At 34.7% G+C, this 26,564-nt stretch overlaps 4 protein-coding genes and 1 long non-coding RNA gene across 5 annotated transcripts; 4 read left to right on the top strand and 1 right to left on the bottom strand.

Moving 5' to 3' along the window:
- Positions 1-368: 368 nt before the first annotated feature.
- LOC120327514 (uncharacterized) lies at positions 369-8,591 on the bottom strand. The gene is made up of 4 exons (XM_039393821.2): positions 8,415-8,591; positions 6,436-6,572; positions 2,226-2,282; positions 369-1,572 (listed from the first exon to the last, which is right to left on the bottom strand). The coding sequence occupies exons 1-4, from the start codon at positions 8,531-8,533 to the stop codon at positions 1,508-1,510; spliced, it is 378 nt and encodes a 125-aa protein (XP_039249755.1). The 5' UTR covers positions 8,534-8,591; the 3' UTR covers positions 369-1,507.
- Positions 8,592-11,347: 2,756 nt separating this feature from the next.
- Positions 11,348-13,335, top strand: LOC120327854 (uncharacterized). Its single transcript, XM_039394212.2, has 2 exons — positions 11,348-12,519; positions 12,917-13,335. The coding sequence occupies exons 1-2, from the start codon at positions 11,757-11,759 to the stop codon at positions 13,174-13,176; spliced, it is 1,023 nt and encodes a 340-aa protein (XP_039250146.2). The 5' UTR covers positions 11,348-11,756; the 3' UTR covers positions 13,177-13,335.
- A 1,669-nt stretch (positions 13,336-15,004) lies between these two features.
- Positions 15,005-16,903, top strand: LOC144425290 (uncharacterized). Its single transcript, XM_078114868.1, has 2 exons — positions 15,005-15,743; positions 16,164-16,903. The coding sequence occupies exons 1-2, from the start codon at positions 15,017-15,019 to the stop codon at positions 16,421-16,423; spliced, it is 987 nt and encodes a 328-aa protein (XP_077970994.1). The 5' UTR covers positions 15,005-15,016; the 3' UTR covers positions 16,424-16,903.
- A 1,371-nt stretch (positions 16,904-18,274) lies between these two features.
- Positions 18,275-19,860, top strand: LOC120328389 (uncharacterized). The gene is made up of 2 exons (XM_039394858.2): positions 18,275-18,988; positions 19,403-19,860. The coding sequence occupies exons 1-2, from the start codon at positions 18,382-18,384 to the stop codon at positions 19,660-19,662; spliced, it is 867 nt and encodes a 288-aa protein (XP_039250792.2). The 5' UTR covers positions 18,275-18,381; the 3' UTR covers positions 19,663-19,860.
- A 4,918-nt stretch (positions 19,861-24,778) lies between these two features.
- LOC144425252 (uncharacterized) lies at positions 24,779-26,563 on the top strand. Its single transcript, XR_013477405.1, has 2 exons — positions 24,779-24,934; positions 25,141-26,563. It is a non-coding gene; the product is annotated as an uncharacterized LOC144425252 (long non-coding RNA).
- The last annotated feature ends 1 nt before the right edge of the window (position 26,564 follows it).

Genomic DNA, 26,564 nt, shown 5'->3' with positions numbered 1-26,564 from the left:
CTAGCTATACAGTGCGTCTATAAAGTCGCTTTACAATTTCAATAAGATATTCTAACCAGGTTTGTTGTTTTTGAATCAATGATTGTATTTTTACTCCATTTAATAAATCTGAGGACCGAATCAATTTAAAAAAATCTCAAGACTTTATGGACACCCTGAACATTTGCGTAAAAACTGGGACTCGTGGGATAAAATTTAGGGAATTTATGTTTGAAGCAAGCAAACCAATTGATCATCATTTCTATATTACAGTTTACAGTAGATGTCAATCTTATTTCATAATAGTTTGCAACCACTGACATTTTTTTTCTTACATTCCTTGCCTTTTAATAATTCAGCGATGAACACTTTATTTCGGAATATCGGGATTCGTTACGTTCAATTTTAGATATATTATGAATAGGCCTAATCAATATTCAGCAATAGGTATGAGTCATGCAAAATTGCCGCCAAATGTTCTTAACCGCTATATTAAATTATCTGGATCTTCAATGCTGGCAATGTCTTTCATATAAAACAAAAGTTTTAAAATTGTAATCCCAGTTGGGCTATAAAATATAAGGAGCATACCAAAACAATTTTGAAAAATCGCAAGACTTTATGGACACCCTAAACTTCGCCTGAACAATTGTGTAAACGACTTGGATTCCAGATTTAATATTTAAGGATTTTTTCGAAGCATCCTAAAACAAACCGAATGACGGTCGATGTGTATTTTATTTCATAAAAGTTTGCGAACACATTTTACCTCGTGCATTCTTTGCCTTTTAAGAGACTGCTGCGCACTCTATTTCGGAATATAAGAGTTCTGTACATTTGGTTTTCGATAATATGAATAGGCCTAATCAATATTCAGCAATATTGGGATAGTATGACTAGTGCAAAATTGGCGCCAAATGTTCGTAACCGCTTTTTAAAATTATCTGGCAATCTTTAATACTGAAATGGCTTTCATATAAAATTGAGAGATTCGTAATTTGTTTAAATTTATCACGATGCAAAAAAAAGTCACTTTTCATTTTCAAAATTGAAATAAAAAGTGCATCCAGCTGCTTTGCCGACCCATGAATTATTTAATAAGTGCCAGAGGCCGTGTGTGCATTCGACTCGTGCTCAACAGATGCCAGTGCGTTTTCTTTGTTGTCAAACTTTGTAAGGCGGTGGTACCGCGCACATATTGGCAGTACTTTTATTATTACAGAGGCATGTAGTGATGTAGACATGAATAAGGCATAAAAATTTGTACAGTTGGGAAAGAGAAACAGTTGATAAAGCTGAGACAAGTCAATACTAATGCCTTTAAATAACGATTTAGTTGTAATAATTCATAGTCAATGATTTCACTGTCTTTTTTATTCACAGTAAAGTTATCTTAATGTTTGTTATCCACCACTTATTGGAAGCATTTTCTTCTTTCTATTCACATCTATTACTTCAAACAAACTGAACAGAAGAGGTATTTGACCCATTTTTGAACGTAAAAGAGAGCACTCCATAGGACGCTCTTCTAATCCTCTTTATTTAGTATAGTGTTCCCGCCTTCATTTGAATCAGATTCTACTAGTGAAGGTCCTGTAAAAAGAGAGAAATGTTTATTTTTTGAGCAAAACTATATAGACAGTGACAGCAGAGGGAGGCTCATTGCTCACTATGGCCAATTAGATAGGATAGTTGTAATGTGAATATTTTTAGTGATAACTTAATTAATAGGAAATATACCAGCTACTTGAAAATGTACTATTGTGTTAGTATAATAAATCCATATGAGTTTATTTAAAAGCAGAAATAGGACATTGGAATAAAAAGAGAATGGATTGTTTTATTTGCCAGTATAACTATTAATTTTTTTTTTCTAAATTATGATATTCACTACTTCCTTGATTAGCTGAGTAAAAGCTGTATGAACGGCTAGTTTTGTGAACTTATTAGTAGGTTAAATCAGCTTGAAATATTACGTTTCAAATTTATCTGTGATAGCCACAGGGACAAAGCTGTAATTAAAATCTTGTAATAACATAGGCCACGTACTATGCTCTGTTAATTATCATACTTTAATTTAATATTGCCATTATGAATGTTTCAACCAAGTTCGACTTATTGGAAATCATTTACTTTATTATACAAAGTCGAGTTACTACAGAATTCATTCACTTTAAATAAATAAATTTAAGAATTGTATTAAAAACTGTTTCTTTGGTAGGATCAGAATTTGAATAAATATTTACCTTTTTTCACAAAAGGTCTTGGATCAATCAGGACTGCAGTTCCACCAGCTGCAAAAACTGAAAAAAGAAGAAACCTATTATGTTCCTGAAGGAGTAAGTAAGTAGAAATATTCTTAACTTTATTAGGTAGGGAAACAGTATTAACTATATAAAACGAAATGATATATACAGTTATTTTCATGTATGACTCCAACTCCAGTGTTGGTAATCACAATGACATTATGAATTATAATTTGTTCAATCAATATAAAAAGGCACAGAAAATTGAATTAAAGTGAAGTCATCCCAAAATAAATGGCATATACAGTTATTTCCATGTAGGACTCTCAACTCTCAGCGCTTAATCAGACTTTAGAATTGAAAATCCATCAGAGGTATGTAATTATAATGACATACATTTCCAACATTATGAATTATAAATTGTTTATTCAATATAGGAGAAAGGAATAAAAAATTGAATAAGCATGAAATCATCAACCCTTATTTGTCACCCAAAGTACTTATTAAAACAACATGAATATCCTGTGATTCATTAAAACTGAAGTGAATGTACCCGCTGATAATGTCATTGGTCGCGTCTGGTTTATATATATTTCTATTCAAAAAATTCTTTGGCAAATGTAGTAGACTTCCTAGAGCAGTGGAGGGAAGGTAAATAATGAAATGAATAAAAAGTTTTTAAATGTAAATATCCAAAATAAGGCGAGCAAGATCAAATTTAACGAATATTTTTCAAAAAAATCTCTACGCCCAAGTTAATTTAAAATACTGTGTGTGAAGGAAATTGTTCGTTAAAGTGATAATGCATAATATATGACAGAAAATCTACCGAAATATTCCTTTACAACTTGTATCATATACAGATAAAATTACGTCCTAATGTAATCTAAAATACCAAACTATGTCAAAGACAAGAATCAACTGTTACATTGTCTGATATTTTAAATTATTTTGCTATAATCTGATTGGTTGAAATAGTTGCGCAATGAGTATTTTTATTTTTTTCTGAAAAGGTTCTTGACACAAATGGACAGCACTTGAAGCCAAGCTGTGTCCGTTGAGAGTAACAATAACACAAAGAAAATAATTGCCGGCTTTCACTGTTTCGGTTAGCGTTATAATTTTTACCGCTGCGTCTGTGTTGGTATAATCACTATGATTTTTTTGTCTGTGCTTCTCGAACCGTGGCCAACAACCCTCCAAAGTTTTTAAGTGTATGCCTCTTTTTACCACTCATACATTGTGTTGTTTCAAATTGTACTTTTTACGAAAGTTTCACTATGGCAACGAAATATCGAAACCAAATTAAAAAGCATTCTCCCATGGGAGGGTAGTGCTACTTGTTGAGAGCTGTACAATGCAATGTACGGTAAGCTCATATTCATTTTGGTTCTAGTTTGGCGTTTAACTGTGATATTTAATGTTACTGCTTTCAATTAACTTGCAGAGTTCTGCGTCTGGCACACCCAGAAGTGTTCTTCTATACAGCATACTTGATAAAGTATAAAGAGGTAAGTTATAGTCTAATCAAGCAAGGTTTTATATGATTATAATTTGTAAATTACGTACTGGTTGTGTAGCAGTCCCTAAAAGCATTCAATTACATATAGGGCATTTCCTGTGAGACCACTCTTGAATGTAATAGGGGAAGGACGTCACGCTGTAACATAGTTGTGCTGCTACGGCTGCTTGCTACGAAACACAGCTATAGGTCAGTACTCTTGCTGCGTGTTAATATAGTCTGGTAATTCAGTAATGGCTTTTTTTTGGTAGTCATCATTTTACTCTGTTTGATTATTAAAATAGTTTAGTAGTGATTTATCACTTGCAGAGAGATGTGGCAATGTGTTGGATTAATTTAAATTAAAATGCATGAGTCATTTTTTAAAAGTGATCACTAATCCAGGTGTTTCGTGTCATTTTCGTACTATGCAACTTTAAACATATCCACATAGTTGCATAGTAACAAAAGTGATCATGGACTGCCCAGGTATTTCATCATGTAAATCGCTGATATGTTGACTCGACTATATGTCAGAGGAGGTTGTTTAAAAAAACTATCGGATAAATACCTCATTTGTACTAACCAGTTCCTTAAAAAATATTTTGATGCATAACAATATAGACAGAATAAATAAAACTGGTTGGGTTAGCTTTTTAATACATAGCAAGTATCTAATGAAGGTTTTGTGAAGTTGCATTTGGTTTTGTGAAGTTGCATTTTTGTTAAGGACAAAACAACCTGAAATCTCAACCAAAAGATGGTTCATGGCCCACTGAGACATAGCTAAAATGAAGCACAACCGGTGTTAGCAAACCAACCGATGTAATTTGCCAACGTTTGGAATTTTTATACAGAAAAACTTCATCAGGGCATGAGCCCTGCTAACACAGGTTGTGCTTCATTTATTATCAACATGAGTTTACCTGGTGGCAATCATGCAATAGCTAAAATGAATTAATTTATAGATTTTCTCTAGGTGGTTCCTACAACCTAGACGATTTCAGGCAAACTTATCCCCTTCTAAATACAACTTGGCCAAAATTTTAATGGAATAATCCAATTCATGGATATGTTAGTACATAACAATATAAATTTTTCATAAATATTAAATAAAACTTCTTGTGTGGTCCATCTTCAAGTTATGAACCAGACAGATCTGGCCTAAACCAGCTGTAACTGGTTATGAAATATCTGCAGGACAGATATGATCCGATAACTGAAATGTCTGGCAAAGATAGGCCAGACAGACATAAGGAGGAAACCGGTTAGTTGGGTATATATTAGCCTTTGATATTTCTCTATTTAACCAATTTTGTGATAAATACACAATAGCAGCTCCTTTGGAATTTTTGTGAATCATGCTAGCACTGGGGTGGGCGTCCATCTTGTGGTGATTAAGGTCAACTAATTTGAAAAGAATGTTGCCTAAAGCTTGGGACCTTTCTGTTCGATTTCTGCTTTCGATACACACCACCAAATTAGGTGAGTGGCATACTCTTTACAGATATCATGCTAGCACGTTTTGACTGAAAATAAGCAGCAACTGTTATCTGCTTTTTGAATGACTAAAGGGCTTGTCGTGCTTTGTTTACACTATTACATCTTTTCTCTCTATAAAAGGAGCATCTGGACAATGTCTTGGAAATAAAGAGATTCATGTCATGGAGTTATTTGACATCTTTTATCAAGATCTGCCATGCCTGCCGTTTAAGTGTTAAATATTATTTTGGAATGATGCATGAATTTCCAGGATTTTTCGGTGGAGGGCCTTGGATTCACTGCTCAATACTAGTTTGAATCTAAGATAGGTTGGCTCATGCCAGGCCATGATGCTGTATTAGGTTTTTTGTTGAACCATGAAATGATTAATACCTCCAGGTACTGAATCCCATCAAAGGAAAATTAACTCCTGCCTGCTATTACTCAAAACTCAAAAATTTTTCAAATGTTCTGCTCACACCGACCTTACGGTATTTCAGAATAAACTATGCTGCAAGAAGTTCATGAATAAATGGAGTGAGAGAAGCTGATCACATTGAAAAAGAATTACAAACAGCCACATGTTTTACATCCTTGAAGAAATTTCTGTCTTCTAGCTTTTCATTAGCTATAAATTATTCAGTATATAAAGCGAAACAGTCTTCAAACATGTGGATACATTTTGTAAGTATAGCCCCAGCCTATCATCCCATGTTTGGAAAATTACACCCAAGCATTATTTTAAACCTTACCTAGGTTTTGGGTGCGGCCACTTAGCTATAGATATAAAACATGTAAGTTTTATTACCAAATAGTATTCTCTGCGGTCTGCTGGCTCATGAATACAATCTATACTAATATATTTCAGTTATATAGTACGGCATTTCCTTAAATAAAATTCCCAATCTTTTCAATTACATATCAGAAACTTGGGTGTCGCTGCTCGACAACCAGCTCTGGTTCCCCGCGACTTCCCTATCCCAATAAAATTATCTCTTTTTTTTAAATATTGTATGTGTTTTTACTGGTTGGAAAAAATAAACGACTGGAGTTTTGAAACTTTTTTTTTAACTCAGCATAGGTTGTGGATTTACCAGCCATGAGTTAGTGACTATGTGCAGATACCAGTAATGCCTAATTTAATTTTGTGGTGAAGTTTACATTCATTTTATGCTTTACTAGAGAGTAAATAATAACCAATAAATAGCCAAAATTTTTGATACTTACTACTGACCATTACCATTCCAGATGGAAAGTTGATTCTCCCCATTCTTGCCAAGTAATATAAGTAAACCGATACACTGTAGAAAAACCCACATGCTATCGCTTCGCATTCAAAACATTTCCGAGGCCTTGGTGGAAGTCTAAACATAAAATCATTAAAACTGTTTTGAAAATATGTAATTGTAGATTATAGAGATTTCAGCAATTGGAAAGCAAAGATATGCCCAGCTGAATCTCTTCAACCCAAGAGCTTGTGACACAAGAAATTATGGAGTTTGATACGCAAGTCAAAGAGCGTCCAGATTTCAGCAATTGGAAAGCAAAGATATGCCCAGCTGAATCTCTTCAACCCAAGAGCTTGTGACACAAGAAATTATGGAGTTTGATACGCAAGTCAAAGAGCGACCCCTAGGCCCTAATACATTTCATTATTTTGGTTTGGGATGGTACCACAGTAATTACCAAGAACTGATATAGCAGGTTTAATACCGGTGAGTTGTAATAATAATGTGAAAGATAATTGCTGGCCTCGAGGCATCACAGCTTGGTTACCTATCTCCATGGTCGAGGTCTTTCAGATGATCAAGACATACTAGCGACTTTCACCTGTCACCGGGTGAATATTAAATTACCATTCTAAATAACGCTTCGGATGATGCAAAGTACAATACAGCTTATTGCACTGTGAAGCAGCTTGCATTCGGTCATTTCATGGCGAGAAATGTAGCCTAAGGTAATTTTAGATTGTATTTAATATTGAAGCAGCTGCACAATGCTTGCTTTGATACATGAATAAATAATGGAGTCATTGAAGGTGAACCCAAAGCAAGAAAAGGTCTCATATTCTCTCATTTTCGAAAATTTTTGTATTTGTTTATTTTCTAATTCAACTAATTTTTCTCCTTGTTTATATATGGCACTGCAATTGTGGATCATGCTTAGCATATGGAAAATGTGATAACGCAAGGTGGCAGTTCGATTTCACTTACCGGTAGTGGGTTTGGATTGAGAGAGTTTATTTCATTTTGTCAAACTAAGAAAATAATATTATATGCATACATATAAAAAAAAGTGCTTTCAGTACATGGCTGGGAGGAAACTATACGACATTTGGGGTTCATCGGAGACAGTTGCCACCCAAGATAAATGTATTTCTATCTTTCACATGATTAGTCCATGCATTCGAAGAACAATACTGAATCCTGGCCAGGATGGAAGCTCACAATATTGGGCGATTACCGCTCTACGTAGGGCTATTGCGAAACCGATATAAACAGGTGGCTCACATTAATAGGAATTGTTGATTAAGATAAATATAAGAATGAGGCAAATGGTAAGTGAAATTCACAAGTTCACAACCAAACTGATATGCGCAAAAGGAATTAATCCAGACAGAAAACGTCCGGTTTTCAGTAAATCGTTCAAGAATAGAGCGAATGGTATTGGAAAAGGTGTAAGAATTTGTGTTTCACTGCAAATGCCGCAATATTGCATTTGAAAATAAAAACAAGAATGTTGATGTTACTGCCTATATCCATAGAGCAAACAAAGTAGAAACACCCACTCATTACATGAATATAAAGAATCATTTTTCCTAAACCGCCAATATAACCATAAGAGAACTGCAATTTATACGTGATCGCGAGATTTAAATTTCCAGCAGTCTGTCAGTGAAGAAAAGCTGATTGCAACCCATCCTTCACCACACAAATTTTAAGGCTTCACAGAAAAAAGAAACAAAACTTGTACTTGCATATTTGGACAAATTAGGCTTCAACAATTCCTGGCAATGATAGGAAGAGTATTGAAGTATACCAGACTAAACACCAAAATAATTTTGTTCGGTTTTACCCGCTTTTCTCATGCCAGTGGTCACAATGGCTTAACTCAAACATGATATTTCCTTATTTTTGAGCGAGTGTGTCTACCATGACTTTGAGTAAATTTTCATAAAAAGTAAACGTATTATCAAAATTTCATACTTTGCATCCCTTTTCAATTGGTCGTCGTCCAAAGTGAAATAAAACATTTCCTTGTAACCATCTTTCATTCGATGGTATTGTGCACTTGCTAGTGCTTTCCAGTAGCCAAAGTCAATCATGTTTGAGGTTTTGGTAAAATAATAATTGTTTGATTAATAACCTGAATTGAATGCAAAATTATGGAATAAATTATCTCATCATAATGCAATAAGTTTGGCTCTGCGGAGTGGCGCATCGTGCTAAGCGTTAGGAATACGCCTGCCACACACCTCTGATAACCTTGCATGGGTTCCCAAGTTTGAATCCCATGCGTGGATAATTATGCGCAAGGGCATTTCTGGACTCACTTTCCTCTCCCAATATTTAAATCCTATCCTAATGCAAATAGGTAATGTTACATGCGTTCACTAACAAGTGGACAAAAGGGCATTTATTTTGAACAAGACCAAAGGACTATGACTTCGCACACCTGCATGCTGCATCCAACTAGTAGACAGTAGTGATGTTTATTCATTTCATCAACCATGTGTAAATCAAATTGAAAATGAACATTCATTTATAAAAAAAATAAAATTTAAATTGAATGGAGTCATCAAGCTGTGACACCTTGTGATGCATTGTTGTTATTCAAAGATATAAATTATGAGGAAAGTTATACAAAAAAATGAAAAAAATTTATGATAGTGGGAAATCATTTTTTGCATATTACAAGGCTGTTGTTCGAATTGGGTACAACTAGCAGACTAGTGACTAAATTATTTTTATATAGTTATATTGCTTTTACGAGACGAATAAACATAGTCTACATTCATACCGTACATAGTGCAGTTTACTGGTTTAATCAGAATTGAGTAAAAAAAAATCTATCTTCACTTCAAAATGACTGAGCTCTGTGTATACATTAGACCAGGGCTACTCAACTAGCGGACCGCGGTCTAAATCCGGACCTTTCGACCATTTAATTTGGACCGCGTCTGCTTATATATTTTGGCAATATAAGTAACGTTATAAAGTTTTAGATGACTTTGATACGATTTAAATACGCAGCTACCGATGTGCAACATTTGTGTCCATATTTGTGAGCCATTCATTGCTCTTGTATTTAATTTAATATTGCATTTGAAGTCTCGTTTATTCAAAGAAATAAATTTTCTGTAATGTCTGGACCCCAGTAATTTTGAAGTTTTTTAAACGGACCTTTGGTGAAAATAGTTGAGTAGCCCTCCATTAGACCAAGTTTCAGTACAGCACACTGATAGATACGGATACCAACTATTCAATACAGCAATAATGCACCAAAATCTGAAATACTGATACAGTGATAGATTTGGACTTGTCACCATCACAATTCACAAGGCCGCTACATAAAATTCTAGTGATCTACAGATCTAGCTTCATATCTTATCACAGTAATATCAGTACGGGTACCCACCAATAAATATATATTTAGCAGAAACCTGCAGCCTTGAACACACATATAACAGTAATTTAAAGAAGGTAAACGACAAACTCAAATGATTGGAAAAGGGCCTCCAAACAATTTACTTGAAAATGCCACTGAAATCGGCGAATATGACGGTACTGGATGGAGTCAAAATTTTAACTCTGGACATCTTTGGGTGATAATGTATTTTCGGAATAAAAATCATAGAGAGAGAAAGAGGTATATTATTTGTCAGCCAGACTAAATATTCCATAATTACTAAAATATATATATATGAATCTACTAGAAAAATGTTTTTTCGTTAGAGACTGGAGGAAGCGATACAATCATGCGGTCATCAATGTCATCTCTTCTAGTTTCGCGACATACGTCGGCTAAGTATACTAATTCGTCTCCCTATCCCTCTCTCTCAATAAAATATTTTGTGGCCAACTAACTTTCTCATGCAAGAGAAAAACTACAAGAAAAACGAGACTCCTTTTGCAAAAAAATAGATACTTTCACTTTGATGATTGAAATGAAAGCAACTTCATCATTCATTGCTACTACAATAAAAATTTGAGTATAATGACACAAATAAAACTAAACTTTTCAATAACCATAGTAATTTTTAATGGACTTGTGGCCCACTTGAAAATGTCTCTATGGCCCAGCAGTGAGCCATGGCCCACTGGTTGAGAACCAGTGAGCTAATATAATAATAACTAGGACAAGGGCAATATGACAAAACGTGTGGAGATAATCATAAAATGAAAATGGGATATATTAAGTATAAAATTTTTCAGTGGAAGTTTGTCTTGATAATCGCGCTCTTCAAAACGATTGGTTAATAAGCAGATCAAACAATCGATTAATTAATTGCAATCTTTGAGGAATATTTCCCCTATTGCAACTGATACTCTTGGTGGTTTATAATTTTATTTCAATGTTACAAATACGTGGCGTCACTTGTACGGGAAATCGTATTTTGCACGAAATTATGTTGACATTTCCTATTGAAACAATTACCTTAGTCTCGGTTCGGCTGTGAATGTTTCCCTTAAAGCATTGCTTGGGTTTTTCTAAAAAGTATGTATGTGCGCTTGAACCTTTGACTGAGAGTGACAGAAGTAGATAAAACGCAGTGTTGGGATTCAGGGGGTACTCAAGGATCCGCGCGAACTGGTTATTGGAAAGTCGTGATAAACCGAGATCTCTTTCTTGTTTTAGTTTTCAGAATAGGTGTCCTAAATATAAATTGAGCCGGCGTACGAGATCTTTCGTAGGTCTTTTAAAGGAGCACGGGCTCTTGTCTTTTAACTTGCACAAATTATTCTTCACTTCGATGTTCAGTTATGTAGGCGCTCGCCCCCAGCAGACAATAGATGATAGCGGACAAACGACAATTCTTTTTTGGTTTATTGAACAGTATACACGTTAAGGTTGTATTTACAAGACTGGATAATACTACAGAGAAGGAGAATTTCTCCAATACTAATAATCAGCCTTTTTCTATGTATTTAAAAATGTTCGTTCAAATTACTAATCTTTCCCTATAAGTTCATGGTTTTATGAAATGAGGGAACCTGTCCTTAACATTTTGAATCTCACCACTGCCTATTGGCTGCTAAATTTCCGCTTCTTGACGCAATAAAATTGTAATAGTTTGTAATAATTAATTCGAAAATTGCTTTCGTATTCGATGATTGGAACTGCGAAAGATTTATGCAATGCAATGAATTTTCTTTCTTATGTTAGCGAAAACGTAGTCCAGCCACACTAGGCCCTCATCATGTTTTAGATTCTTCGTTAGGTATACAGTGTGTTCACATCCTGGGTAGTTTATAAATCAGCCCTCACCCCAATTAGTCAGGCTACATTTCTTTCCAAGACTTTAAAGTTGCTTTGACTCTGAATGTATGTTTGTTGCAGAAGTTGTTGGCAATAGTTTAATAATGCTATCTTCTAAGCAGGCAAAGTTACAATGTGAAGGTGAACAACATCTAAATGAAAAAAGGAAACAGTGTAGTTTTTGTGGAGAATATTTTCGTTTTAAGATAAGATTGCATAAACATATGTTGACACATGATGACAAACCTTATATTTGTGAAGTCTGCGGTAAATCTTTCAGCACTGAATGTAGACTCAAGGACCATTCGAAGACACACTTTGGAGTGGAATATCGATGCCCCGTTTGTGATAGAATTTTCAGCGAAAATGCATTTATGAAAAAGCATTTGAAGATTCATATTGTACAGGAGAAGAAATACAATTGCACTGAATGTGGAAAATCATTCAGATTCCAAACAGGCCTGACTAAACATAAAAAAACTCACACTCAGGAAAAAAATCATCACTGCGATATTTGCGGCAAATCATTTAGAAGAAAGTCAGGTTTGACGAGTCATACGAATATTCATTTGCCAGATAATGAGAAGTCATATAAATGCCCAATATGTGAAAAGGCATTTTGGAAAAAGATTCATGTTGATAACCATATGGTAATGCATTCGGATGAAAAACCATTCCAATGCAAAGTATGCTTGAAATCGTTTAAACGGAATCAGTCTTTGACACTTCACATGAGAGTTCATAACAACGAAAGACCGTGCATATGTAAAATATGCAATAAGTCATTCCGGAAACTTGCTCATCTAAAATCACACATGATAACACACACAGGTAAATTTTCAAGTTTTGTATTTATCATATTTACAAATCAGATACTCCCGAAGTAAATGAACAGTATGTGTACCAGTTTAGGCAAAATTTTCAGATACAAATAATACGGAAGTCACTTGGCTAGTCCCCGAACTCGTAAAACAACTGATATAAGAAAATTGGAATAAAATTATGTCTTAAACCTAACTTGGTACACTTACTACGTTAGGGTGTCCGCCATCTTGGTTCACATACTTCGAGAGTATCATGAAGCATGCTCCCATCTTAATTGAAAAATTGGAGATATTTCTTTAAAACATTTTAAATCCTCACATACCACAAGTATTGCTAAGATTTATATTGTATAATACGGGCACATAAACATGAATTACCTTGCTGTATTTTTATTGTGTTCTAGGTGAAAAGAAATATAAATGTGATATTTGCGAGAAGAGATTTGGATATATCAACTGCTTGAAAGCTCACATTATTGCAATTCACAATCAGGAAAAAAATTATAAATGTAAAACATGCGGGAAAGAGTACGGGCATAGCAAATCACTATACACACATAAGAGAGTGTGCGTACCAAAGAAACAATGTGGCACAAATATCATTAGAGTTCTATGTTTTACGAATGTACTCAATGTGGACTTGAAGTTAAATACAAACTTGTAATCCAGTCTAAAATTCTTAATAAATTATTTTATTTTTATTGCTAGATTTATGATAATCTTAAACTGCTTATTATGTTAAAATTAAAGAATAACAAATATGGGTGTTTAATACACTGGATACTGTTTGAATTTCTTAACAAATTATTTTATTTCATTTGATTACCAGATTTATGATTGTTCAATATGTTAAAATAATTATGGCAATGTATTACACTGAAAATTATTTGAGAGTACGGCATTTTTTTTTATACATGTGTGTAAAATTGTTTATAACGAGGTTCAGATCTCTCAACTAAATATGGGAAAAAGGCTGATCGCCGGGAAATACGGCACTCGTTAAAAAGTATTGATAGTGCACTCAAAGACGGTTATAAAAAAAAAATTTTTTTTTTGTGATAACGGGACAATTTAAAAAAAGGTTTGCAACCACTTCTCTAGTTCTATATTAAAATTTCAATCATGAAAAGTTTGTGAGATTAGCAGAAAACCCTTTTTATTTGATTATATATTGAGTAACTGGTACTCCCGTGCTATGTGTACCAGGTTAGGGTTAGGCCATAATTTTATCACGATTTTCCTTATGTTGGTTCGATAACGAGTTCGGGGACTGTCTGTGTTGGCCAAGTGAATATACCCAATAGTGGGATTCAAATTTTTTTGTCAGCTGGTTTCATCAGACAAATGTCATATTTTTAGCCGGTTCCGTTACAAAAAATGGTTACTTTCATATTGATATACATACTTCTGGAGCGCCGAGTAACTTTGTGTCTTTTGCTCTCAAACAGAGTTGCAGTGTTGGGATTAGCGCGAATCCGTTCTTGGAATATTTCAATGTTACAAATACGTGGCGTCACACTTGTACGGGAAATTGTATTTTGAACAAAATTATGTTGACATATTCTATTGAAACAATTACCTTAGTCTCGATTCGGCTGTGAATGTTTCCCTTGAAGCATTGCTTGGGTTTTTCTAAAAGGTGTGTATGTGCGCTTGAACCTTTGACTGAGAGTGACAGAAGTAGATAAAACGCAGTGTTGGGATTCAGGGGGTACTCAAGGATCCGCGCGAACTGGTTATTGGAAAGTCGTGATAAACCGAGATCTCTTTCTTGTTTTAGTTTTTAGAATAGGTGTCCTAAATATAAATTGAGCCGGCGTACGAGATCTTTCGTAGGTCTTTTAAAGGAGCACGGGCTCTTGTCTTTTAACTTGCACGAATTATTCTTCACTTCGATGTTCAGTTATGTAGGCGCTCGCCCCCAGCAGACAATAGATGATAGCGGACAAACGACAATTCTTTTTTAGTTTATTGAACAGTATACACGTTAAGGTTGTATTTACAAGACTGGATAATACTACAGAGAAGGAGAATTTCTCCAATACTAATAATCAGCCTTTTTCTATGTATTTAAAAATGTTCGTTCAAATTACTAATCTTTCCCTATAAGTTCATGGTTTTATGAAATGAGGGAACCTGTCCTTAACATTTTGAATCTCACCACTGCCTATTGGCTGCTAAATTTCCGCTTCTTGACGCAATAAAATTGTAATAGTTTGTAATAATTAATTCGAAAATTGCTTTCGTATTCGATGATTGGAACTGCGAAAGATTTATGCAATGCAATGAATTTTCTTTCTTATGTTAGCGAAAACGTAGTCCAGCCACACTAGGCCCTCATCATGTTTTAGATTCTTTGTTAGGTATACTGTGTGTTCACGTCCTGGGTGGTTTATAAATCAGCCTTCACTCCATTTACTCACGCTACATTTCTTTTCAAGACTTTAAAGTTACTTTGACTCTGATGTATGTTTGTTGCAGAAGATGCTGGCAATAGTTAAATAATGCTATCTTCTAAGCCGGCAAAGTTACAATGTGAAGGTGAACAACATCTAAATGTAAAAAGGAAACAGTGTCGTTTTTGTGGAAAATACTTTCGTTTTAAGATAAGATTGCATAAACATATGTTGACACATGATGACAAACCTTATATTTGTGAAGTCTGCGGTAAATCTTTCACCACTGAATGTAGACTCAAGGACCATTCGAAGACACACTTCGGAGAGGAATATCGATGCCCCGTTTGTGATAGAATTTTCAGCGAAAATGCATTTATGAAAAAGCATTTGAAGATTCATATTGTACAGGAGAAGAAATACAATTGCACTGAATGTGGAAAATTATTCAGATTCCAAACAGGCCTGACTAAACATAAAAAAACTCACACTCAGGAAAAAAATCATCACTGCGATATTTGCGGCAAATCATTTAGAAGAAAGTCAGGTTTGACGAGTCATACGAATATCCATTTGCCAGATAATGAGAAGTCATATAAATGCCCAATATGTGAAAAGGCATTTTGGAAAAAGATTCATGTTGATAACCATATGGTAATGCATTCGGATGAAAAACCATTCCAATGCAAAGTATGCTTGAAATCGTTTAAACGGAATCAGTCTTTGACACTTCACATGAGAGTTCATAACAACGAAAGACCGTGCATATGTAAAATATGCAATAAGTCATTCCGGAAACTTGCTCATCTAAAATCACACATGATAACACACACAGGTAAATTTTCAAGTTTTGTATTTATCATATTTACAAACCAGATACTCCCGAAGTAAATGAACCAAGATGGCGGACACCGGAACGTAGTATGTGTACCAGTTTAGGCAAAATTTTCAGATACAAATAATACGGAAGTCACTTGGCTAGTCCCCGAACTCGTAAAAGAACTGAAATAAGAAAATTGGAATAAAATTATGGCTTAAACCTAACTTGGTACACTTACTACGTTAGGGTGTCCGCCATCTTGGTTCACATACTTCGAGAGTATCATGAAGCATGCTCCCATCTTAATTGAAAAATTGGAGATATTTCTTTAAAACATTTTGAATCCTCACATACCACAAGTATTTCTAAGATTTATTTTGTATAATACGGACACATAAACATGAATTACCTTGCTGTATTTTTATTGTGTTCTAGGTGAAAAGAAATATAAATGTGATATTTGCGAGAAGAGATTTGGATATATCAACTGCTTGAAAGCTCACATTATTGCAATTCACAATCAGGAAAAAAATTATAAATGTAAAACATGCGGGAAAGAGTACGGGCATAGCAAATCACTATACACACATAAGAGAGTGTGCGTACCAAAGAAACAATGTGGCACAAATATCATTAGAGTTCTATGTTTTACGAATGTACTCAATGTGGACTTGAAGTCAAATACAAACTTGTAATCCAGTCTAAAATTCTTAATAAATTATTTTATTTTTATTGCTAGATTTATGATAATCTTAAACTGCTTATTATGTTAAAATTAAAGAATAACAAATATGGGAGTTTAATACACTGGATACTGTTTGAAATTCTTAACAAATTATTTTATTTCATTTGATTACCAGATTTTATGATTGTTCAATATGTTAAAATAATTATGGCAATGTATTACACTGAAAATTATTTGAGAGTACGGCATTTTTTTTTTATACATGTGTGTAAAATTGTTTATAACGAGGTTCAGATCTCTCAACTAAATATGGGAAAAAGGCTGATCGCCGGGAAATACGGCACTCGTTAAAAAGTATTGATAGTGCACTCAAAGACGGTTATAAAAAAAAATGTTTTTTGTGATAACGGGACAATTTAAAAAAAGGTTTGCAACCACTTCTCTAGTTCTATATTAAAATTTCAATCATGAAAAGTTTGTAAGATTAGCAGAAAACCCTTTTTATTTGATTATATATTGAGTAACTGGTACTCCCGTGCTATGTGTACCAGGTTAGGGTTAGGCCATAATTTTATCACGATTTTCCTTATGTTGGTTCGATAACGAGTTCGGGGACTGTCTGTGTTGGCCAAGTGAATATACCCAGTAGTGGGATTCAAATTTTTTCGTCAGCCGGTTTCATCAGACAAATGTCATATTTTTAGCCGGTTCCGTTACAAAAAATGGTTACTTTCATATTGATATACATACTTCTGGAGCGCCGAGTAACTTTGTGTCTTTTGCTCTCAAACAGAGTTGCAGTGTTGGGATTAGCGCGAATCCGTTCTTGGAATATTTCAATGTTACAAATACGTGGCGTCACTTGTACGGGAAATTGTATTTTGAACAAAATTATGTTGACATTTCCTATTGAAACAATTACCTTAGTCTCGATTCGGCTGTGAATGTTTCCCTTGAAGCATTGCTTGGGTTTTTCTAAAAGGTGTGTATGTGCGCTTGAACCTTTGACTGAGAGTGACAGAAGTAGATAAAACGCAGTGTTGGGATTCAGGGGGTACTCAAGGATCCGCGCGAACTGGTTATTGGAAAGTCGTGATAAACCGAGATCTCTTTCTTGTTTTAGTTTTCAGAATAGGTGTCCTAAATATAAATTGAGCCGGCGTACGAGATCTTTCGTAGGTCTTTTAAAGGATCACGGGCTCTTGTCTTTTAACTTGCACAAATTATTCTTCACTTCGATGTTCAGTTATGTAGGCGCTCGCCCCCAGCAGACAATAGATGATAGCGGACAAACGACAATTCTTTTTTAGTTTATTGAACAGTATACACGTTAAGGTTGTATTTACAAGACTGGATAATACTACAGAGAAGGAGAATTTCTCCAATACTAATAATCAGCCTTTTTCTATGTATTTAAAAATGTTCGTTCAAATTACTAATCTTTCCCTATAAGTTCATGGTTTTATGAAATGAGGGAACCTGTCCTTAACATTTTGAATCTCACCACTGCCTATTGGCTGCTAAATTTCCGCTTCTTGACGCAATAAAATTGTAATAGTTTGTAATAATTAATTCGAAAATTGCTTTCGTATTCGATGATTGGAACTGCGAAAGATTTATGCAATGCAATGAATTTTCTTTCTTATGTTAGCGAAAACGTAGTCCAGCCACACTAGGCCCTCATCATGTTTTAGATTCTTCGTTAGGTATACAGTGTGTTCACATCCTGGGTAGTTTATAAATCAGCCCTCACCCCAATTAGTCAGGCTACATTTCTTTCCAAGACTTTAAAGTTGCTTTGACTCTGAATGTATGTTTGTTGCAGAAGATGTTGGCAATAGTTTAATAATGCTATCTTCTAAGCAGGCAAAGTTACAATGTGAAGGTGAACAACATCTAAATGAAAAAAGGAAACAGTGTAGTTTTTGTGGAGAATATTTTCGTTTTAAGATAAGATTGCATAAACATATGTTGACACATGATGACAAACCTTATATGTGTGAAGTCTGTGGTAAATCGTTCACCACTGAATGTAGACTCAAGGACCATTCGAAGACACACTTTGGAGTGGAATATCGATGCCCCGTTTGTGATAGAATTTTCAGCGAAAATGCATTTATGAAAAAGCATTTGAAGATTCATATTGTACAGGAGAAGAAATACAATTGCACTGAATGTGGAAAATCATTCAGATTCCAAACAGGCCTGACTAAACATAAAAAAACTCACACTCAGGAAAAAAATCATCACTGCGATATTTGCGGCAAATCATTTAGAAGAAAGTCAGGTTTGACGAGTCATACGAATATCCATTTGTCAGATAATGAGAAGTCATATAAATGCCCAATATGTGAAAAGGCATTTTGGAAAAAGATTCATGTTGATAACCATATGGTAATGCATTCGGATGAAAAACCATTCCAATGCAAAGTATGCTTGAAATCGTTTAAACGGAATCAGTCTTTGACACTTCACATGAGAGTTCATAACAACGAAAGACCGTGCATATGTAAAATATGCAATAAGTCATTCCGGAAACTTGCTCATCTAAAATCACACATGATAACACACACAGGTAAATTTTCAAGTTTTGTATTTATCATATTTACAAATCAGATACTCCCGAAGTAAATGAACCAAGATGGCGGACACCGGAACGTAGTATGTGTACCAGTTTAGGCAAAATTTTCAGATACAAATAATACGGAAGTCACTTGGCTAGTCCCCGAACTCGTAAAACAACTGATATAAGAAAATTGGAATAAAATTATGGCTTAAACCTAACTTGGTACACTTACTACGTTAGGGTGTCCGCCATCTTGGTTCACATACTTCGAGAGTATAATGAAGCATGCTCCCATCTTAATTGAAAAATTGGAGATATTTCTTTAAAACATTTTAAATCCTCACATACCACAAGTATTGCTAAGATTTATTTTGTATAATACGGACACATGAATTACCTTGCTGTATTTTTATTGTGTTCTAGGTGAAAAGAAATATAAATGTGATATTTGCGAGAAGAGATTTGGATATATCAACTGCTTGAAAGCTCACATTATTGCAATTCACAATCAGGAAAAAAATTATAAATGTAAAACATGCGGGAAAGAGTACGGGCATAGCAAATCACTATACACACATAAGAGAGTGTGCGTACCAAAGAAACAATGTGGCACAAATATCATTAGAGTTCTATGTTTTACGAATGTACTCAATGTGGACTTGAAGTTAAATACAAACTTGTAATCCAGTCTAAAGTTCTTAATAAATTATTTTATTTTTATTGCTAGATTTATGATAATCTTAAACTGCTTATTATGTTAAAATTAAAGAATAACAAATATGGGTGTTTAATACACTGGATACTGTTTGAATTTCTTAACAAATTATTTTATTTCATTTGATTACCAGATTTTATGATTGTTCAATATGTTAAAATAATTATGGCAATGTATTACACTGAAAATTATTTGAGAGTACGGCATTTTTTTTTTATACATGTGTGTAAGATTGTTTATAACGAGGTTCAGATCTCTCAACTAAATATGGGAAGAAGGCTGATAGAAAAATTGCAACTTGTATGCAACAATCTCGCGCTATAGAGGTTTATGAAACGGGTAACTGACTAACTAATCTCATGTCCAGACTGTTAATCGGACAAGAGGACGTGAGATATCATATATATGTTTAAGCCAGCCATCATATCCCTTTCCTTTCGCCCAGAGTAACTTTGAGTTTTCAGTGGTTCACTGGTTCCCAACCTGGAGGTCGCAAAGCACTTTTTAGGGGGTCGTAGAACAAAAGAATTCCATGTGCGACTTTTTCTATAAGATCTACCTAGTCAGTGGTGGAAAAAATAGATTCGTTTATAGGCCGAAAAATTAAAAACAAGAAATAATCAAAATCAATTTTTTTTACGGGTGTCGCTGCTCGATAACCAGTCTTGGTTTCTCGCGACTCCTTTTCACCTCGACTTACCAGTTTTTTCCTCTTTTTACATACTGTATTAATTAGTATATGGTACTTCATGTATCGTGGATAAAATAAACTACTGATTACTGATTAAAATATTTGAGGCTTTGGGTTGTTCAATCCCATACAAACTGTCACTTCCCACTTCAGAACACTCTTACCGTTATGACATCTTATCTGTTGACAGCACAGTTATGTTATGAATACTACATTAACTACTTTATTTATTCATTCTCTAACAGGTTTCTAATTTTCCTGGAATATATATATAAAATTAAATAACAAAGACTATGTTTGTAATACAAGTCGTGGGAAACGCTTTCTAATGGTAATGTGCAAGTGGCATTTTCGTTTTTGTACGGTTCATGTGATTTATTACAAAAAAATAAATTAATATTTGTGCTGCACGATATGTACTTAATGCGAAATGCTTACGTTATAAATATAAAAGCAAAATACCTCTCTTAATCGGTTAAATTTCTTCCTTGGGCGGAATATTTTCTCAGTTGGGAAGCATCGCCATAGTTGTCTAATTTTACCACTTGGATTATGTGTTGTGTGTGTTGGATTGGGTGGCCGTACATTTGAACCCACGTACATTTGAACCCATGTGTATATCCACGGGTTTAATCCATATGCGGGTGCTAAAACCCATAGGTTAGGGTTAGTATGGGTTCAACTATCCGAAAAACAAAAAAAATTCCATAGGTGCAATAGCATACAGGTGCAATTGTCATGGGTTCAAATGTACGTGGGTTCAAATGTAATGGAACCGTTGGATTGTTATTTGACAAGAAACTTTGCGGTCGCGGAAATTTTGCAGATGTGGCAGCTTCAAAATTTCATCTAATTGTGTTTTTCATTTTATTTTTAATTCTAAGTGCTGCGTGTAAATTGCGTAACTGTAAGGGACCTCGTGTTCATCTTCTAATATCAATTCAATTGTTAATATGGAAAGTTAAAGTCTACAAAAGGCAAACTTTCTATGGAATGAGTAACATGAAAGTACGAGTTATGTATTATTATCATTACCGTATTTTCCGCTACCGCCCAGACCAATTTTGACTCCCGGTATTTTCTGGTCCATGCTAATCAACCCATATAATCCGACTCGCGTAAATCAGTTTGAAAAATTAGGTCCTGTGAATAAATCGACCCAATCGCCGGGAAATACGGCACTCATTAAAAAGTAGTGATAGCGCACTCAAAGGCAGTTATAAAAAAATGGTTTTTGTAATAACGGGACAATTTAAAAAAAGGTTGGCAACCACTTCTCTAGCTCTATATAAATTTTCAATCATGAAAAATTTGTAAGATTAGCAGAAAATCCTTTACATTTGATTAGATATTAAGTGACGGGTACTCCCGAAGTATGTGTACCAGGTTAGGGTTAGGCCATAATTTTATTACGATTTTCCTTATGTTAGTTCGATTACGAGTTCGGGGACTGTGTGTGTTAGCCAAGTGAATATACCCCTGCAAGAACAAAAATAGTTACCTAGATATTGATACACATACTTCCGAAGCGCCGAGTAACTTTGTGTCTGTTTCTTTCATACCTAGTTGCAGTGGTGGGATTAGGGGCGTTCGCGCGAACCTGTTTTTGGAATATCGTGATAATCAGCGAATCCGTTCTTATTTTAGACGTCAGACGATCGCAACAAATGGGTTATGCGCACGCAGACAGATATAACACACTGGGGACAGATATAACAGAATCAGAATACTCTTCATAATCACATGTGTACTAATTTTCTCCACAATGACTTTGATAACAGGCTAAATGAGCATTCGAACGATCCGATATAATCATACCAATTCATAATGTTGTTACATATTCATTTTATGGCGTATTATTGTTTTTGTTTTGTGCGTTTACTGTTTTTAAGAACATTGGCTTCATTGATTACATGAGCCTACATATTTACGAGTGATTAGTCAGATCAGATTGTTTTCATAATTGCCTGAGCGTAGAATTTACCAGCATTGTTTTGATTTTTTTTTGTATGTTTCTGGATTCACTGTACCACATTTTCACCAATGCCAAATCAATGTAGTTTTCATGGTTTTTTGACCCTTCTCGCCACCTTATCACATTATACCTACACACGTTGTCTTTGTATCAGATCGAATTAGTCCTTATTGGCTTGAGTATTTTAAAAGTATACAACACCCCGAAAGTTTATTACATACGCGTATTTTTGTGTGTGTTTATTTTTGGCCCAAGCCTTGTTTATCAAGATTTGTGTTTTTTGTTGTGAATGCGTGTTGGTGGGCGGGCACATGATACTCATCGTGTTTTAAACTTTTTTAAAGGTTTCGCTCGCTCTCCAGAATTCTCCATTTTTAATTTTACTTGTATTATCATATTGTGGAGTCATCGAAAAAAAATATCTATCTATCTATCAGCTGACGAGTAGCGTTATATTTGGGATTTCAAAAGTTTTGTATGGGATTTAGGCAGTGGTGGGATTCAGCCGGTTAGCATCGGTTCTATAGAACCGTCTCACGGAATTTTATGAGATCAGCGAACCGATTAGCATTACTGGTTCCTGTCAATGACTTTTTGTAACAGAACCGGCTGAATTCGAAACGTTCACAGCCCAATGACAACTGAAGTAATTGTTTGATTGGCGCTAATAGGCGCGGCGGTGTGGCTCAACGGGCTAAGCGTTAGGAATACGCTCGCCACCGCACCTCTAATTACTCTGCGTGGGTTCGCAGGTCCGAATCCCATGCAGGGATGATTATGCGCGAGAGAATCGCTAGACTCCTCGCCGTCGTTGGGTGATTCACGTAAACGCTGGTCGGTTACGGCTTCCTCCACCACCAAGTTCATGCTTCCGAAAACAAACAATATAACTAATCCCATATCCGACGTAACCGGACGAGAGGCCGTGGTTCGCCTCTCCCCCGGGATAAATATGTAAATCCTAATAGAAAATGTTCCGACTAATGTGAACATGATTCTGTGCAAAATTGAATTTCCCCAACAAGGGTCGCAGCATATTTACCGGTACATTATAAAAGCAGTCCGTGAAATATTTTAGTCAACATAAATTGCGTTTGGCGGAATGATAAACCATTATTTTTATGAAGTTGTCCACACAGAAATAAAACTCTCCATTGTCATTTTAACTGATATCTCCATATTCTAGTCGTTGATCTTCATTCAGTTCATCACATCTACTTGTCCCTCAAAACACTATGATGCGTGACACTATGATTAATATAAGGAAGCGAATCGCAAAGAAACGACAAAAACAACAGATAAATGATTACTCCTAAAAAAGCACAATTCTACACGTGTTTTAGTGTTGAAAAACTCAAGAACCACAACGGTGGTTTGGCATTTGGTTAACACAACGCTCACAAACCCCAGGTTGAGTTAGAGAAATGGTCCCGTTTTCTTCACTTTCATCCAGTCGTTGCTTTCATCCTATGTTACATGGTGAGATTGACCATGTAGTGCTTTTACTTTTTCGTTTTTTAAAAACCAAATTTGAAGTTTCAGAAACTTCCCCGAATCCCCCGTATGTCTGTCTCGTGTGTCGCCATTTTTGTCTCACAGCGAAGTTCAAATCGAATTACTTTAATTTCCTTTGTGTATAATTACATTTTTTCATGATTGTTTATATACTTTTGACAGTTTTACGTGCTTTAATTTTTGTGGTGATTCTTGCACGATAGAAATAAAATATCTGAATATATAACATTTCAAACGGGGCCGACATAGAAAACATTGCTTATTGTTTCCCATGGCATCATAGCGTTACAGAATTACTGACAGCAGTGATGATACAAATGTCATATTTCCATTACTGATTGTGGTGCAATTTCATTTTAAGTCAGACAGGACGCGATCAAAGGGAACACCAAGGAAGTCCCTGGTGATGCAATGAACCGAATCGATATAAACAAATGAAATCATATGATTACTCTCCTGACTGCTAGTATTCATCCGCATCGACACTATTTACAAAGCTTACTTATTGCTATTTGACGGTATTTTGGGGTTTGAAATGTTAAAATAGCACTTAAACTTGTTGAATATAAATTTATTGATAACCTATGATTAAAATATAGTATAAATTTTGTGACGAGCGTTAAAAATATTTGTTGGTCAGCATTTGAGGAACTAGTTGCCATTATACAAAGTCGACATCGCAGAAGGGTTGTTTCTAAAGCAATGGTAATGGTATGAATTTTGTCTTTATTTTGATTTTTACTATTCATATGTATTGGGGGGAATGGGATTAAATTAAAAAATGATAAACAAAAACATGGAAACAAAAAAATATCTATTTATATATTTATAATAAAATGATTTGATACCAAAATATTAATACGAAAATTCCGTTTGGCATTGGAATTTATTTGGCACAAAAAAAAAAAAAAAAAGAAGATTGTGTCGCAAATTGGGACAGTTGTAAAATACTTTATAGTAATGTAGTCTAAATGCTCCAAATTCTGAAATTACTGAATCTGCATATCCTGAATTTGTCTGTTTAACTTCACTTTTCGTTCCCCATCCTTCGCCCAAAAGGTCAGTGATATTATAGGCGGATACGGTGAAGGGGCATTGCACGATTTTACATCGTGTCTTTATTTATTTAAGATAGATATTTTGTGTTCTTTTGACTGATTTTGGTGGACGGGCACGTACTTGTATGCTTTTAACTTTTTTTTATTAAGTTATGCCCGTCCTCCAGGTCCTCTGCATTCTGTTTGTTGTTGTTTTGTTTCTTTTAGAGTGACCAAAATAAATTGATTGATTGAAGGGGACAAAGAAACAAATGTAAACAGATAAATATTGTCGGACTATAAGGGCGTGATATTGTTCTGATTATTGCTGTTCCGAATTAATTTTGGACTTTTACATTATGGGCTGTATTGGTACAGCTGTAATTAATTCTGTAAATGGATGGTTGGTGACTTTGTCTGTTTGTGACTTCTTGCAATTTTTCAATAACAGAAATATGCAATTTGTCTACCAGGTATTTTATTGTTGAGTATACTGTGGTTGACTGATTACAGTTACAAAATTATTAATATGGTTTGACAAAATTTATTTTTTTATTTTGTTTGTATATTTTCTATTTACTAAGGTATATATCTTATATTCTTATGTTTAGCTTTTCTCTGTTCTAATTTTATTCAACTTGCTGATTTGTGAACGAGCATGTACCACGTCTTACGTTTTAAATCTTACTCAAAGATGCTTGATTGCTCAATAGCACACCTTGCTATGCTGGTTGCCTTAACATTTCGATTTGGCTTAGGATAGCATGTACATTTATATCTGTATATATTTCATGAAGCTACGACGGCCCTGACTGTGGAATAGTTCAAAGCCTGTATACTATATCTGTATATACTTCGTTAAATCGGGTCTGGTGTAGTTTCGTACCTAACATACTTCTAGTAAGCGAAGCATAACAATTTTTCGATATCCCAATCCTAACCCCCATCTGATTACGCTATCCAAAAATATTTTTCATGTTTGGAAAGCATCTCCTATTGCTTGGTTGTTAAACTTTTAATTTATTAGCTTTTGTTGAAGGCACTTGAAATAAAATGTTCTTATCATTTGCTTTATATTTAGTCCTTCCATTTTTGAATATAGAACGGAGCTTAATAACACCAGTCATCATTTCTAGGTTTCCTTTCTATAACATAAATCATTAGCATTTGCTGGTTATTTTCAAATAGTTCGAGAAATGTGTTACTGCAGTACTGTGTTACATTGAACTTCTGGGGAATGTGCATGCACTTGTCCATGCCTGATTTTAATAAACTTGTATCAATGCAATCTATATATGAATAGCCTCTTTTACGTGACTAGAGTTCTTTATTCCAAGCCAGAGGTGGATAATTACCTTATTACAGGTTACAGTAGACTTGGTTACTGGGCCGTAGGCTCAAAAAAAAAAAAAAAAAACATTTCATTTACAAAAGCTAGTCCAACAGCTAGGCTAACGTTTATTCAATAATAAGTAGCAAAAGTAACAATCGTGGTCATTATGACGTTGTTTTTTTCGATATTACCAACAGAAATTTATATTCATAAAAAACTATAGTCGTAATTTTAGCAATTACAAATAGGTCCGTTAAAACACTTCGATGGTTCGGATCTGGCCCGCGAGCTATAATTTGCCAACCCATGTTCTAAGCTG

Source organism: Styela clava, chromosome 7 (assembly GCF_964204865.1).
Source record: "Styela clava chromosome 7, kaStyClav1.hap1.2, whole genome shotgun sequence".
Taxonomy (NCBI): Eukaryota; Metazoa; Chordata; class Ascidiacea; order Stolidobranchia; family Styelidae; genus Styela; species Styela clava.
Note: the sequence above shows the minus strand (reverse complement) of the source record. Positions and strands in the feature narration are given on the sequence as shown.